At 40.3% G+C, this 17846-nt stretch overlaps 1 protein-coding gene across 2 annotated transcripts in view; it reads right to left on the bottom strand.

Annotated features, from left to right (window-relative positions):
- The window catches only part of rab3gap2 (RAB3 GTPase activating protein subunit 2 (non-catalytic)), a 91254-nt gene that overhangs the window by 8552 nt on the left and 64856 nt on the right, over nt 1-17846 (bottom strand). Inside the window, exons 24-30 of one of the 2 annotated variants that reach the window (XM_063055743.1) lie at nt 16836-17043; nt 12869-13042; nt 11585-11691; nt 9064-9130; nt 6183-6253; nt 5234-5311; nt 3860-3895 (exon numbers count right to left, since the gene is read on the bottom strand). In XM_063055743.1, coding sequence (XP_062911813.1) covers nt 3860-3895; nt 5234-5311; nt 6183-6253; nt 9064-9130; nt 11585-11691; nt 12869-13042; nt 16836-17043 — 741 coding nt within the window. The remainder of the gene's footprint in view (nt 1-3859; nt 3896-5233; nt 5312-6182; nt 6254-9063; nt 9131-11584; nt 11692-12868; nt 13043-16835; nt 17044-17846) is intronic. The other variant, XM_063055744.1, reaches the window with a different exon arrangement.

The raw sequence follows: 17846 nt of genomic DNA, 5'->3' as shown, positions 1-17846 counted from the left end.
AATAATTTCTCCTTGGCTCCCCCCACTTCCTCCAAACTAAAGGTGTAGCTATGGGCACCCATATGGGTCCCAGCTATGCCTGCCTTTTTGTTGGCTTTGTGGAACAATCGATGTTCCAAGCCTGCACTGGTATCTGTCCCCCACTTTTCCTTCGCTACATCGACGACTGCATTGGCGCTGCTTCCGGCACACATGCTGAGCTCGTTGACTTTATTAACTTTGCCTCCAACTTTAGTCATTGTCATACTTTATTAATCCTGGGGGAAACTGGTTTTCGTTACAGTTGCTCCATAAATAATATAGTAATAGAACCATAAATAGTTAAATAGTAATATGTAAATTATGCCAGTAAATTATGAAATAAGTCCAGGACCAGCCTATTGGCTCAGGGTGTCTGACCCTCCAAGGGAGGATTTATAAAGTTTGATGGCCACAGGCAGGAATGACTTCCTATGACGCTCTGTGTTGCATCTCAGTGGAATGAGTCTCTGGCTGAATGTACTCCTGTGCCCACCCAGTACATTATGTAGTGGATGGGAGACATTGACCAAGATGGCATGCAACTTAGACAGCATCCTCTTTTCAGACACCACCGTCAGAGAGTCCAGTTCCATCCCCACAACATCACTGGCCTTACGAATGAGTCTGTTGATTCTGTTGGTGTCTGCTACCCTCAGCCTGCTGCCCCAGTACACAACAGCAAACATGATAGCACTGGCCACCACAGACTCGTAGAACATCCTCAGCAGCGTCCGGCAGATGTTAAAGGACCTCAGTCTCCTCAAGAAATAGAGACGGCTCTGACCCTTCTTGTAGACAGCCCAGTGTTCTTTGACCAGTCCAGTTTATTGCCAATTCGAATCCCCAGGTATCTGTAATCCTCCACCATGTCCACACTAACCCCCTGGATGGAAACAGGGGTCACCAGTACCTTAGCTCTCCTCAGGTCTACCACCAGCTCCTTAGTCTTTTTCACATTAAGCTGCAGATAATTCTGCTCACACCATGTGACAGTTTCCTACCGTAGCCCTGTACTCTGCCTCATCTCCCTTGCTGATGCATCCAACTATGGCAGAGTCATCCAAAAACTTCTGAAAATGACAAGACTCCGTGCAGTAGTTGAAGTCTGAGGTGTAAATGGCGAAGAGAAAGGGAGACAAGACAGTCCCCTGTGGAGCCCCAGTGCTGCTGATCACTCTGTTGGACACACAGTGTTGCAAGCACATGTACTGTGGTCTGCCAGTCAGGTAATCAAGAATCCATGATACCAGGGAAGTATCCACCCTGATGCTTGTAAGCATCCACCTTTCACCCTGCCCACAAGTTTACCTGGTCCATTTCTGACACCTCCCTCCCCTTTCTGGATCTTTCTGTCTCTATCTCTGGAGACAGCTTATCTACTGATGTCTAGTATAAGCCTACGGACTCTCACAGCTACCTGGACTATTCCTCTTCCCACACCGTCTCTTGCAAAAATGCCATCCCCTTCTTGCAATTCCTCTGTCTCTGCCACATCTGCTCTCAGGATGAGGCTTTTCATTCCAGGATGAAGGAGGTGTCCTCCTTTTCTAAAGAAAGGGGCTTCCCTTCCTCCACCATCAACTCTGCTCTCAAACACATCTCTCCCATTTCATACACATCTGCTCTCACCCCATCCTCCCGCCATCCCATTAGGAATAGGGTTCCCCTTGTCCTCACCTACCACCCCACCAGCCTCCGGGTCCAACATATAATTCTTCGTAACTTCCACCACCTTCAACGGGATCCCACCACTGAGCACATCTTTCCCTCCCCCCCCACTTTCTGCTTTCTGCAGGGATAGCTCCCTATGCGACTCCCTTGTCCATTTGTCCCCCCCATCCCTTCCCACCGATCTCCCTCCTGGCACTTATCCCTGTAAGCGGAACAAGTGCTACACATGCCCTTACACTTCCTCCCTTACCACCATTCAGGGACCCAGACAGTTCTTCCAGGTGAGGCGACACTTCACTTGTGAGTCGGCTGGGGTGATATACTGCATCCGATGCTCCCGATGCGGCCTTCCATATATTGGCGAGACCCGAGGCAGGCTGGGAGACCGTTTTGCTGAACACCTACGCTCTGTCCACCAGAGAAAGCAGGACCTCCCAGTAGCCACACATTTTAATTCCACGTCCCAATCCCATTCTGATATGTCTATCCACAGCCTCCTCTACTGTCAAGATGAAGCCACACTCAGGTTGGAGGAACAACACCTTATATTCTATCTGGGTAGCCTCCAACCTGATGGCATGAACATTGACTTCTCTAACTTCCGTTAATGCCCCACCTCCCCTTCGTACCCCATCCTTGTTTATTTATTTATTTTTCCTTTTTTTCTTTCTCTCTCTCCCCCTTTTTTCCTCTCTTTTTTCTCCCTCTGTCCCTCTCACTATAACTCCTTGCCTATCCTCTGAGTCCCCCACCCTTCTTTCTCCCTAGGCCTCCCATCCCATGATCCTCTCCCTTCTCCAGCCTCGTATCCCTTTTGCCAATCAAATTTTCAGCTCTTAGCTTCATCCCTCCGCCTCCTGTCTTCTCCTATCATTTCAGATCTCCCCTCCCCCTCCCACTTTCAAATCTCTTACTGTCTCTTCTTTCAGTTAGTCCTGACGAAGGGTCTCGGCCTGAAACGTTGACTGTACCTCTTCCTATAGATGCTGCCTGGCCTGCTGCATTCATCAGCATTTTTTGTGTGTGTTGCTTGAATTTCCAGCATCTGCAGATTTCCTCGTGTTTGCCTCAATATATAAAATTGAATTGCGAAGAACTGAGAAAACTAAGAACACCACCTCATTGGAATTGGATACAGGAGCAAAGATATTCCAAACCAATCACCACCAGTTGCTTCCTCTTCCTAAGGCATACATCTTGAGCATTTCCAAAAATAAAATGAGCACCTGTCACAGAGTTACATGCATAACCATGGGAATACTTAAGAGATCAAGGTCTGATAACAGTCAGGATGTTTTAACGGTGGTCTGATATGCTAGACTACCATTAAAAATTGGAATTAAACTATTCCAAATACTGATTAAACCAGAGTTGAAGAGAACTCCTCCACATAATGACTGATAAATGTGAAAAAATCAAAAAAAAAAAGGAATGATCCAAGATTAAGAATGGCTTTTGAAATTTGTGTTTCTTTCAAGCAGAGGGACAGGATCAAATTGAAGAGATGTTGAGAAAAAAAAACAGAACTAGAATGTCTCCAAATTAACTAGTTATGCCTTGGGTTCAGATTGACTCTACAAAAGTTGACGATATTCACTGATATTCAGCACTTTGTGCTAGCTTTCAAATGGAAAACCTGGAAATGACAAGTCCTCATAAGTAGTCACAGTCGGTGATCTGGAATATCAGTCAGGGCTTTTGTTTCAGCTGTTAAATTAGACACAGGCAAAGCAATAATAGGACCTATAGGAAAGTGCAGTTCTTCAAACAAAGAATATACCTGGATAATAATTTGAAATTATTAAACATCTACAAAGCAAGCTTAATAAATGCACTTATAGAATACAAAGCAACTCATACATGTTCGAACACAATGATATATAACTATGCAGTAATTTATGTATACCATATCAAGGATTCAACCATGAAAATACAGTTTGCAGGCTTTAGTCAAATTTTAAGATGGGGTGTGCCATGGCATACCACATCTGATTTCTCACAGTGAGCTGAACTGACACCTACAGTTCACCTTGCACCCTCTTCACATACAAGGGAATTAATTTCCCCAGCTTTCAGTTCAAGTAAAGGCAAGAAAAGGAAATGCAAGGGAAACCAATGAAGATTATTCGGGCCAAATAGCATACAAAAAACTTAATCCAATACTCACTCTTCTGCAGAGTCTGTCTTTAGGTGCTTTCCCAACCTAGTAAAAAGAACAATTAATTTTAGTACACTCCTTCATGATTAAGTTGACGAGAAATTACATTTAGGCCAGCCTTGAAAAAATTATGGTATTTCTTTTTAATGCCAGAAGAAATAGGAAGGTATTGCATGGTGTTGCAGCAATTGAAGACTTTAGTAGTAACAATAAATCTTTCAATTCCTTAGGGAAAAAAACAAATTCACATGCATCAGTTAACCTTTGCACACGTTGATTTGATTTCAGTACATGTAAACTCAGCCAGCTCATCATGGGCACTAGCCTCCCCAGCATCAAGGACACCATCAAGAGGCAATGTCTCAGAAAGGTAGCATCCATCTCTAAGGACCCCCATCACCCAGTACATGCCCTCCTCTCATTGCTATTATCAAGGAGAAGGTACAGGACAGGACCCTGAATACACACATTCTATGTTTCTGGAACAGCTTCTTCCCCTCCACCATCAAATTTCTGAATGGACAGTGAATACATGAAAACTACTTCACTATTTTTTTTCCTATTTTTGCACTACTGACTTAATTTTTAATACAGACATTTTAATTTATAGTTTATTATATATTGCTGCCACAAAACAACAAATTTTACAACATATGCCAATGATATTAAACCTGATTCTGAACTTTTATATCAATTAAAAATCAATACCTGAATGTTTAAACACATTTTGTTTTTACTTTGCTCCATGGCAAATTACATGGTAAATCTGCTAATCTACTCACGTTATGCATAAAGAGCTGTTTGCAAAAAAAAATTAAAAGCATCCTATCACTGCAACAGGAGGATGTTCCAATTTGACATGGGCTACACAGACCCAACATCCCTTGCTTCTGGATTACAATCCAAACCACTGCTGGCATTGTTATTGTTGAAGGGAATACTGTGAACAATCTGAAGTCAATACATCGTTAGTCTCCTTAGTAAATGCTCATTACTCTAATATTGAAATAAGCTTGACCATGTACATAACAATAAACAGTCAAACATATTTCCACAAATCACCAAGCTGACACCAAGGTCAACAACATAAAGATAATATCTTTATGCCGATAATAGAAATCAAATTTTCAACTTTTTTGGGAGTTATTACTGCTCTTCAAAAGCATTTCCAATTTTCTAATCTATAATCATACTGACGTTTTCTAAAATGCAAGGGAACAACAGCTTCAGGTATCCATCTGACATGTTTTCTTCATAGATCAGAAAACAGAATAAAAGTTGGGGCATTATATCGTAACTTTACAAAACAATGGGTAGACTGCAATTGGTTAACATAGTTAGAAAGGATGTAATTATGCTAGAGAGAGTGCAAAGGACTTTTACCAGGATGTTGCCTAGACTGGAAGATTTCAGCTGTTGCGGATGCGGAGGGGGAGACTGGATCGGTTGGGTTTCTTTTTCCTGGAAGGAAGGAGATCAAGAGTGTTCTGACAAAGATAAATAAAAGGAATAGAGAGGGTAAATAGAATCTTATTCCCCGTGGTTGACATATTAAAATAAAAGAGGGGCTAGTTTTAAGTTGAGTGGAGGAAGTTTTAAAGGGGAATTAAAAGGATTTTTTTTTAAGGAAATAAAGTGGCTAATATCTGGAAATCACTGCCAAAAGAACTGGTAGATTCAGATACAATTACTGTATTTAAGAGACATTTATAATAGGTAAGGCCTAAAAAGATTTGTACTGCATGTGGACAAATAGGATTAAGGCAGATGGGCAAAAAGCTCAACATGGACATGTTGGGCCAAAGGACCCATTTCTATACTCTGCAGTTCTAGGGTTCTAGTTACAAGTCCACAAAATAAGCTTGAGATTTGAACATTATCTGTTTCAGCAGATTGTTTGGTGCTTTAGGCTAACACTGTAACATTCCCACTTTTCCTTTTTTTATTTTTGTGCTCTATGTAGTTCTTTAGATTCACTTTTATTTCACTTACTCCTAATGCACAACTAGTACTCCAACGTGAGAAACTAAACATCCTATTTAAATATAAACATCTACAAAATCTTTCACAAACACAAGAAACTCTGCATATCTTGGAAATCCAGAGTAACATGCACAAATGCTGGAGGTTTTAAAGGCAGCATCTATGGAGAAGAATACAGAGTTGATGTTCTGTACTGAGATCTTTCATCAGAACAGAGTTTTTCTGTTTATCTTGAGATGCCATTCCTGCAATAAATTCTAGAACCAGCAGGAGCATTGTATAGGATAGCCATTAATTAATTAGTACCTTGAACGCAAGGGCAATTATTTTACATTGGACCAGCTTGTACCTTATCCATTAGGTAAGCAGCAGCTGACAGTCTCTTTACAATAAAGGTATTCCACATCATTACAGCAGTACCTGTAAAGAGGAGAGTACAAATGCTTTGATTTCATCCAAAGAATACATGAACATTATGCAAATTAGAAAACCAAAATATTTTAGATTTTATGCCAAAAGCTTGAAATTCTATATTTAAAACTGAAACTACCTGCAAAGTTACAATTCAAATCCAATACACAGGCACATGAATACAACAGTGGAACTGAAAACTCTGTGCCAGAATAGAACTATTCACTAAGTTTTCCATGTCTTGCTATGGTTCAGTAACTATTCTTACAATTTAATAATTTATATTTCTTACAGAATATAATGAATATTCCTTATTCCATAATAATAAGGAATAATTTTACCCCAGTATGATTACACTACAAATCATTTTAGAAATTCTAGTGGGTCCATCTTTTTGGTTCCTGAATCTACTTTAGTCTCCAATCTGTCACTCAGATTTAAATGCACCTACTTACTGTATGAGCCTTGCCCTGATCTGAGCAGATAACACCACCCTTCCAAATCAGTGTAATCCTCCAGCCAATACAGATTGTTACTCACATTTAATGGAGACAGAAACTACCAGTATTCAAAAGTTACCAATTAAAAAAAAACAAAATAATTATATATTTGCATCGCCATTAGAACCATTCCAATTGCTGGTGAGGCCTCAGTACTTGGAAGCACATGAGAAAATTGGCAGTAGTCAGCATGATTTTTCTCAAAGGAAAACCTCGCCCGAGAAATCTGTTGGAATTCTTTGAAGAAATAACACGCAGGATAGACAAAGGAGAATCGGTTTGTGTTGTGCACTTGGATTTTCAGGCAGCCAATGACAAATGCCACCTAAGGCAGCTTAACAAGCAATAAGCCCATGGTATTACAGGAACGATTCTAGCATGGATAAAGCAAGCATTGGCTGATTGGCAGGAGGCAAAGAGTGGGAATACAGGGAGCCTTTTCTGATTGGCTGCCGGTGACTACTGTGTTCCACAGGGGGTCTACGTTGGGACTGATTCTTCTTACTTTATATGTCAACGATTTGGATGATGGAATTGATGGCTTTGTTGTAAAGTTTACATTTGATAAACTTGCCCCTCGGTGGAGGGGCGGGCAGGTAGTTTAGATTATGAAGACACGCAGTCCTCTTTTATTGTCATTTAATAATGCATGCATTAAGAAATGATACAATATTTCCTTTTTGGAAATATTAAGTTTTGAGGAAGCATTAAGCTTTGAGGAAGTAGAGAGACTACAGAAGGACTTAGACAGATGAGAATGGGCAACGAAATGGCAGATGGAATACAGTGTTGGGAAGTGTACAGTCATGCACTTCGGTAGAAGAAATGAAAGGGTTGACTGTTTTCTAAATGGAGAGAAAATACAAAATAAAACAGATGCAAAGGGACTTGGGAGTCCTTGTGCAGGATTCTCTAAAGGTTTATTTGCAGTTGAGCCTGGTGAGGAATGTTAGCATTCATTTCAAGAGGTCTAGAATATAAAAGCAAAGATATAATGCTGAGACTTTATAAAAGACTGGTGAGGCCTCACTTGCAGTATTGTGAACAGTTTTGGGTCCCTTATCTTAGAAAGGATGTGCTGAAACTGGAGAGGGTTCAAATGAGGTTCACAAAAATGATTCCAGGATTGAATGGCTTGTCATATGAAGAATGTTTGATGGCTCTGGGTCTGTATTCATTAGAATTCAAAAGAATGCAGGGTGACCTCATTGAAACCTATCAAATGCTGAAAGGCCTTGATGGAGTGGATGTGGAGAGGATGTTTCCTATGGTGGGAGAGTCTAAGACCAGAGGACACAGCCTCAGAATAGATAGATGCCCTTTTAGAATGGAGATGAGGAGGAATTTCTTTAGCCAGAGATTAGTGAATCTGTGGAATTCTTTGCCATAGGCAGTTGTGGAGGCCAAGTGTTTATGAAAATTTAAGACAGAGCTTGATAGATTGTTGATAACAGATAATGGCCTGGTCAGCAACAGTCTCCTGCCCAATTAAGCAATATAGTGTCCCAAATAAAGAAAGGGAATCCCAGCTATATTTTTTTTATTAGTTTTTGCTCTTTTATTCCAATTAACCAGAATCCACTGTGTATACTTTTATCACCTTCGCATTTATTTACAACTTAACCTCCTTCGTAATTTGCTACTGCATAAGATGTGTACAAAAATTTTACCATTTCATTGCAAGTGGTTTAAAATGCTGCAGAAATCAAGTACAGGATTCTATAACCTTTATATCGCATTCTGTCATCAGGAAATTTCCTGCAATTAAATCCTAAAGGCAGGATTGGACTCAAAATGTCAACTGTCTCTTTGCCGACTGACCCATTGAGTTCATCTAGCAGTTTGTTATTTGCAACACTTTTAAGGAACTTGGAGAAACAAGACTGACAATGGAATGAAAAGCTCCTTATTATGCAAGGTCACGCTTCAATTCACAGGAAGCAGGTAAATGAATCTCTCTGCTTGAATAAATATTTCAATGATGCCAAAATAACAACCAAATCAGGATATTAATGCATAACTAATTTAGCCATCCATTCCCAGATCAGATAAACCACATCACAAGATCACTCTCCTCTAATGAAGCCACTCATTGCCCCACAGTCATCATGAAGAGTAATAATGGCCCCTATGTTTGTCTTCTTTGATTAACTTTAGTCTCCAATTCCCTGACAGTTCTGAGCTCTGAATGACCGCTTTAATGAAGTATAGGAGTCCTTGTAAAGACTGAACTCCACTCTTTTCCAAGGCTGGTTAAGTACTTAAATCGTACATGCAGAATTTGTGGGGTGTTTTTGTGGTAACATGACATGTACTAACCCCGCTGAACATGACCGTTGGCAATGCATTTCAGATGATCCACAGATCTGCTCAAAAATCGGCCTTCCTAGAAATGAAGAGAAAGCAGAAACTGAAACCATGGCTCTCATCTGACTTTAAAACCACAAGAGCTATTATGAAATATTCAAGTACTAATATTTCATTAGATCATTATCAAAATCGAAATGCTAAGCAAAGTATAAATGCTGACTATTTAAAGCCCTCAAATTACAACATTAAACTCCAGCATACTTTCAAAACTACATATTAAAGCACGAGTTGTATCAAAATCAATCTGCACTTATTTTCTTTTTTTTTGGCGTGTGCCTGTGTGCGAGTCTGTGCATCTGCGTGTGCGTGCGTGCGTGTCTGTGCGTGTGTGTCTGCGTATCCGTGCATGCATCTGTGATGATGTCTCTTTCATGGCGGAACGAGAGAGAGAGACTGTGTGGCGCGCCACTCCTCACAGAGACATTTTCGCAGTATTTTCCCTTTATTTTACGAGGTCGAGTTGCAACCTCGACACTCAACCCGGCACGGATGGAAAGCGTACTCGGGAGCAGACCAGACTAGTTTCGAACCTGGGAACCTCCGCTCCCGGGTCTGGCGCCAATGTCGTTGTGCCACCAGCCAGCTCCCGCACTTATTTTCTTTAATGAAAAAAATGTCACAAATCATTTCATATCACTCTGAACCACAGAAGGAGGTGCAGGGAGTAGAATTGATAGTTTAATGAGTGAATGTCTCAAAGTAGGAGGGATTTCTGGAAATATTCCAATTCTTAGTGTACACTTAAGTTAATGACACAGCAAAGAAAGAGGACTTAGAATGACAATAATTGCACAAGAAATTAGAGCTGAAGGAATGTGAACATCCAAGTTTTCAGATCTAACAGATTTGGAGAGCAAGTATTGTTAAGGTTAACTAGGACTCAAGAGTAGAGCACAAGGACATCGGTGATTGGTTGGCAGGACAAGATAAAAGCAACGTTTTATATGAATTGGTGCTGAAGCATCATGGAATGTGGAAGGCTAGCTAAGATTTGGCGAAGCAGATATATAAACATATGACTTCCGGGATGGAAGGAAGGAGCATTGGTGATGAATGAAAATGGGTTTTGAAGTTCTGCTCAAAGGAGGGGACAGATTTTAAATAATTTAGTTAAACTAGAGGGCAGCCAAAAAGAGAAATGGAATTTATCTAGGAATTGGAATTTAGCAAGGGGAATGGTATTGGTGTTCCTATTGTCTAAAGAAAACAAAACTTTCATGAGTGAAACTCATAACTACTTATAATGTTTTGTTCATGGAAAGGTGAGGCAGAACTGTCAGGTCCTACATGGTCATGCAGAAAGACTATTATTAAGTCCAACACCAAAGTTGTGACTGGAATTCACAAAGTTGTGAATTCTGCATTAAGGTTCCAGAACAATCAATACATCAGCATAGATTACTTACTTTGCATTTTCAGCCTGCAAAATTATTCTTAGATATCAGCTAGAACTCTAATACTTGTGCTTACAGGAAGTACATGGAGGCTTTGGAGAGGGTGCAGAACGGGTTTACCAGGATGTTGCCAGGACTAGAATGTATTTACAATAAGAGGATGGACAAACTTAGATTGTTTTCTTTGGAGCATCACAGGCAAGAGGGGAGACCCAATAAAAGTATGTAGAATTGTGAGAGGTATAAATTAAATACATGGTCAGAGTCCTCTTTCACCACCCCCCCCCCCCAGTGGGTATTGCCAAATACTACAGGGGTCAAGTTTAAAGGTTTACAAGGCAGGATTTTTTTGATTTACAAAGAGAATGTCAGGGAAGCGGTAGAAGTAGATACTACTATAATGTTAAAGAAGCATTTAGACGGGCAGGGAACAGGAGGAGACAGGTGGGATTAGTTAAAAGTGGCAATATCAGCACTGTCATTTAGGGCCAAAAGACTCATTCCAGTGTTCTTGCTCTATGCAATTAGATTTAAACATTGAATCAATCAATTGCCATTGGATTCATTCAAAAATGTATATTTCCAATCCAGTTAATGTGGTAAAAAAAATAAAATGGCATCAGTACAGGATACTTATGTGTAACTTCTAAAATTTTATTTAGAGATGCAGCACAGAACGGATATTTCCGGCTTAACTAGCTGCACTGCCCGGCATCCCACCTACTTAACAATTTACAATGACCAATTAACCTACTAACTGCTACATCTATAATCTGTGGGAGGAAACCAGAGCACCCGCAGAATAGACAAACCCTTTACAGATGCCGCAAGAATTGAATCCCAAGTGCCAGAATGCCCTGAGTTGCAGTAGCATCACACTAACTATTATACTGTGGTTACAAAACTCGTCCATATGGAAGAACATTAATCCCAGTTGTCAACAAAATCACAGACTAAATTGGGAATTTATGAACACGCACCTTTAACTACGAGCTTTCAGGCAGTCAATAATTTCAGTGAAACATGGAAGTTACTTTTAAAATTAAATCTAAAGAGTTTTTATTTATTCTAGTTACCTCTGGATCTTTGTTCCATTGCACTACATATTCCCAACAGCAATGTGCATGAAGAACATCAGATTCCAGACTGTATGGAAATCGCTCATAGGTCAACTGGAGAAACTCTGAAAGAAGAGAAAACATTAAATGAGACCATCCGTAACTGTACAAATATTTGCCGATGACACTAAGCTGGGAGGCAGTGTGAAATGTGAGGAGGATGTTATGAGAATGCAGGGTGACTTGGACAGGCTGGGTGAGTGGGCAGATGCATGGCAGATGCAGTTTAATGTGGATAAATGTGAGGTTATCCACTTTGGTGGTAAGAACGGGAAGGCAGATTATTATCTAAATGGAGTCAAGTTAGGAAAAGGGGAAGCACAACAAGATCTAGGTGTTATCGTACATCAGTCACTGAAAGCCAGCATGTAAGTACAGCAGGCAGTGAAAAAAGCTAATGGCATGCTGGCCTTCATAACAAGGGGAATTGAGTATAAGAGCAAAGAGGTCCTTCTGCAGCTGTACAGGGCCCTGGTGAGACCATACCTGGAGTTCTGTGTGCAGTTTTGGTCTCCAAATTTGAGGAAGGACATTCTTGCTATTGAGGGAGTGCAGTGTAGGTTCACAAGGTTAATTCCCGGGATGGCGGGACTGTCATATGTCGAAAGATTGGAGCAGCTGGGCTTGTATACTCTGGAATTTAGAAGGCTGAGAGGGGATCTTATTGAAACATATAAGATTATTAAGGGATTGGACACGCTGCAGGCAGGAAGCATGGTCCCGCTGATGGGTGAGTCCAGAACCAGAGGCCACAGTTTAAGAATTAGGGGTAAGCCATTTAGAATGGAGTTGAGGAAAAACTTTTTCACTCACAGAGTGGTGGATATATGGAATGCTCTGCCCCAGAAGGCTGTGGAGGCCAAGTCTCTGGATGCTTTCAAAAAAGAGATAGATAGAGCTCTTAAAGTTAGTGGAATCAAAGGTTATGGGGATAAGATAGGAACTGGATACTGACAGTGGATGATCAGCCATGATCACAGTGAATGGCGGTGCTGGCTCGAAGGGCCGAATGGCCTACTCCTGCACCTATTGTCTATTGTCTATTAAATATCCACCTCCATTTCCATCAGCATGTCTCCATAACTCCATCTCTTCCATATATCAGAACCACACCATAAACCAAACCCCAGAATGGAAACAAACATGCAGATCAAAATGCAACAGGTATGCTAATCTCCAGAACCCATATGCCTAGACTTTTTACAGTGAAAAAGTGAAGTACTATCTTCAGGCTCCTCTTACGTAATATTTGTTCCAAGCCGAGCTCTCTGCACTTCTCATAGAAGAGAATGTCGTGTTCTTCTTCCACTGGCTCTTCTGCACTTCCCAATCTTCCGGTCTGATGCGCCTGTTTCAGAATACTTGGAGTAAGATCCAGTTTGAATATCCATTTTGCCACACCGTCAGCAACAACCCCTAGGGTACATGTACAGATACAGATAATTAAGTACAGTAGGTTATAACACGAGAAATTCTGCAAATGCTGGAAATCCAAAGCAGCACACACAAAATGCTGGAGGAACTCAGCAGGTCAGGCAGCATCAGTCCTGAAGAAGGGTCTCACCCAAAACGTCGACTGTCTGTTCATTGCCATGGATGCTGTCTGGCCAGCATTTTGTGTGTGTTACATTAAGTTAAAGCTTATTTTACATACAAAGTACTTGTTAATTCTGGCCTGAGATGACATGCGGACCAGTAACAGTAGATTAGAAGGGAAAATATGCAGTTAGGGTATGTGGGAAATTTAATAGGGCAATTACAACAAGGATTTCAATACACGCACATTAACTAAGACAAAGATACTGCAAAAGGAATGTATGTTTAGGAGTACGTTGAGTCGGATATATTCAAGGACATTTTATTTTTAAAAATATCTTTTGGCAAACCCTAAAAGAGAAGGGTCATTTGTAATTAGGTCTAGGTATAACTGCTGGAATAAATGGTCATTTGGATGGTGATAATAATTCAGTTATATCTAGCATAATTATTAAAATAGATTCAGCGAGCTAGGGCCTTTCTCTTTGGTGCGAAGGATGAGCAGTCACTTGATCGGAGGTGTACAAGGTAACAAAAGGCATAGATCCAGTGGATACCCAAAGACAATTTTCGCAGGGCAGAAATGACTAATACAAGGGTGCACAATTTTAAGGTGATTATAGGAAAGTATAGGGAGAGTGTCAGAGGCAAGTTCAACTACACAGATAGTGGTGAGTGCGTGAAATGCACTGCCAAGGGTGTTGGTAGAGGCAGATACATTAGAGGCATTTAAGAAGCATTTAGATAGACATATAGATGATCGAAAAAGAGAGGGCTACATAGGAGAGGAATTGATCCTAGAGTAAAAGGCTTGTAAGGCATTGTCAGCCAAAGGGCCAGACATATAATGTTCTATGTTTTATGTAGAATTATAGGAAAAAAAGAATTAAAATTCTAAATTTGGGCAAGGCCAAACTCAATTTGGTTGAGATGTAATGTAACAAAAGTTGACTAGAAATGGCTGCATGAAGTGAAGTTGGTACACAGCAGTGGAATGTATTAAAACAGGCTCTCAACCTTTTTTATGCCATGGACCCTATGTTTGGAAATATAAGACACAAGTATGGCTCTAAATTAGTATCTTGTATTTGATTTCACAAAAGATATTGTTGTTAAAGAGGAATAGTATGAACTATTAAAAATGACATTAAGAAATTTTGCATCTTTACAATAGGATGAATTGCCAGACTCAGGTAAAGTGTTTCTCAACCCTTGAAATGGTGGCAAGAAATTGCAGCAGCTCTCTCATATTCTTATCCTCTTTGCCTACAGGCATGAACTACAAGCTGATTATCAGCTACAGTTGTTTAACATTAAAGGATAAATGGAATAGTTAAATATCTGGTAACCTATATCCATAATATACTAACTATCTGCAGAAGTCTCTCATGTAGAGTGTTCAGTGGGTCTGTCAGAAGTCATTAACCTGCCGGTGGATTTGGAGTATTTGGTGGAGATGATAGTGGTGGTGCACCTGCAATGCTCAGAAGAGTCCACCACAAGTTACTCATTTTTATAGTTTCACAGGATTGGGTCACTCCTGCACAGTACACAGTACAAGCGGCTTTACACTGGGGATTTGATGTCCTGGTCTTCAGATATTCTTTATATGACCAACTGCTGCACTGGCATACTTAGGTGATGGCAAATTTCATCACCAGTGACTGCTTCTTCGAGATGTGCTCCAAGATATGGGAAAAGGACTCACCTTTTCCAGGATCACATTATGGACCTATATTGTTGGACACTGCTGTGCAGTGGGAACAGCTTGGTTGAGAACTTTAATTTCGCCAATAGAAACATAGAAAACCTACAGTACAATACAGGCCCTTTGGCCTACAATGCTGTGCCGAGAACGTACTTACTTTAAAAATAGCCGTCTATTTTTCTAAGCTCCATGCACCTATCCAGGAGTCTATTTAAAGACCCAATTGTATCCGTCTCTACCACAGTCGTCAGCAGCCCATTCCACACACTCACCACTCTCTGCATAAAAAACTTAACCGCTGACATCTCCTCTGTACCTTCTCCCAAGCATCTTAAAACTGTGCTCTCTTGTGTTAGCTATTTCAGCCCTGGGAAAAAAGCTTCTGACTATCCACACGATCAATGCCTCTCATCATCTTATTCACCTCTATCAGGTCACCTCTCATCCTCCGTTGCTCCAAGGAGAAAAGGCCGAGTTCCCTCAACCTACTCTCGTAAAGCATGCTCCCCAATTCAGGCAACATCCTTGTAAATCTCCTCTGCACCCTTTCTATCGTTTCCACATTCTTCCTGTAGTGAGGTGACCAGAACTGAGCACAGTACTCCAAGTGGGGTCTGACCAGGGTCCTATAAAGCTGTAACATTACCTCTCGGCTCTTAAACTCAATCCCACGGTTGATGAAGGCCAATGCTCCGTACGCCTTCTTAACCACAGAGTCAACTTGCGCAGCTGCTTAGAGTGTCCTATGGACACGGACCCCAAGATCCCTCTGATCCTCCACACTGCCAAGAGTCTTACCATTAATACTATATTCTGCCATCATATTTGACCTACGAAAATGTTTAATTCATGGCTCTTTTTCCTCATATGCAACAGGAAATGAGTCAACAACATGGACCTTTGCCTTCCAGCATATACACACACACACACACACACAAACATTTCAGTACGACCACTCAATGACAGAAGTTAATGACAATTGAATTTGACCTGCAGCTTAGCAGAAACTTTGTTGGAGCTAAGTTGCAGTACTGCAGTGAGAAAGACTGAGGAAGATAAAACTCCATTGATGTGGCTTAACAGTTTTCAATTGACTAGTGGTCTTTGGATTCCTTGTTGACAAATAATTTTCTGATAAACTAGGTTAACTAAATAAAATGAAATGCAAGAGAGAGGTTCAGAATTTAAAAATGTGCTGAGGAGAATTTCCTTGGAATATCACATTTTTTGAACTGACACCCAGAGAACTGAAAATCTTCAGTCAATGAGTGCACTCAAGGAAGAGATACATGGATTATTATGCACTAGAGAAATAAAATAATTTGGGGAGAGAACTAGAAATTGTAGAAGTTTAACCATTATTTTCCTATTTAAGGGTGGAGCAGGCATTATGGACTATATGACTTGTCCTTGCTCCTGAAAGAAGAAATGAGTTTAAGAAAAGAATTATTATGAATATTTGATTTTGTTTGGAAATAAACATTAGAGTAATGAGGTTACAAACATAATTACAATACTGACAATCCAAATGGCAGGAAAGTACAGTAATAAAAAAGCCAAACTGCATCAAGGCACACTAATTGAAAAATATACTAAGAAAACAAATAACAACTGTAAATTTTGCAGCAGTGTAGAATGGTTTAGAGAACATACGTACACAAAAATCCAACCTGACTTGAAGGGACTAAGGAAGGAAATGGGAGAATATTTCCATGATCTATGCTCGTGGAGACAATCCTACAAGCTTGCTTCAGCTTAGTGGTATTATTACAGTACCTGAACCACCATCATCATGCACTAACTTTTATTCTTCTGCTTCTCAAAACAATCCAATAAACAATTAGGGCAGTATTGCCATTGCCAGAATAAGGTGCTTCCGCAACCTTAGGAAGATTTTTGAACACAGGCTGTGGATCCTCCCTGAAAAAAGCTTTACAAACATATGCAAGTTAAAAAGATTCTTACCTCGACCACCCTCCAGAAGTTTTTTAACAGAAAAACGGGAAAGTAGCTCAGAATGGCAGCAGGGTGGTTTATTCCCTTTGCTCAGCAAAAGTGTTTGGAGAACCAGGCAATCTTCAAGCTGTCTCAGCAGTGTATTCCAGTGTTCCACATCAAGAGACAATGCTTCCCAAGAATCAGTCATTCCATCTGAACCTTCAATTTCTTCTCGCTAGAAAACCAAGAAAAATAAAGTCTCATCTAGGTTAGCATAAAACAGGAAAAGAAAAAAAATAAGTAACTACCTTTAAGAAAAGGGGAAAGAAGAATCACTGCAGCCCACTGAATGTGTAGTCCTTTAATGAGAAGTATCAATTGTCCTTTCCCTAAAATCCAGTTACATGCATCCATCTGTTCAAGTTTCAGAAGTAATTTCCTTAACTTACTGTCAGAATTATATCCCACCGCTCTTACCCCACCCCCCACTGCAACGTTCTTCTTTCTTTAGATGCAGATTTACATATATATGATTTAATTTTCCCTCATTTGATCTCTGTTAAATCTAGATTTCTGACTGGACCATATCTAATGTAATTTGTCCAGGAGATGCGACGTGTTTCTATCTTTAATGACAATGGGCTAAATTTTAAAATCAGAAGTGAATGTAATTCGCACATTTAATATACTGAGGAATTCTGCAGATTAACCAGAGGACACCAAAAGAATTATGTGCTTAAATATTAGTACAAAGTCGCCAAGAGTAGTGCGAAATTGGAAGATTGGGAAAACTTCAAAAAGCAACAAAGAACTACTGAGCGAACAACAAAGAAAGGGAAGCCACACAAAATGCTAGTGGAACACAGCAGGCCAGGCAGCATCTACAGGAAGAGGTACAGTCGACATTTCAGGCTGAGATCCGGAAGCTAGATTATGAAAATAAACTAGCACAAAATATAAAACTGACAGTAAAAGTATTTATAATTATATAAAGCGGAAAGAAGTGGCTAAAGCGACCATAGGTCCCTTGGAGGATGA

Source organism: Mobula hypostoma, chromosome 8, assembly GCF_963921235.1.
Source record: "Mobula hypostoma chromosome 8, sMobHyp1.1, whole genome shotgun sequence".
NCBI lineage: Eukaryota > Metazoa > Chordata > Chondrichthyes > Myliobatiformes > Myliobatidae > Mobula > Mobula hypostoma.
This window is presented reverse-complemented; position numbering and strand designations above follow the sequence as displayed.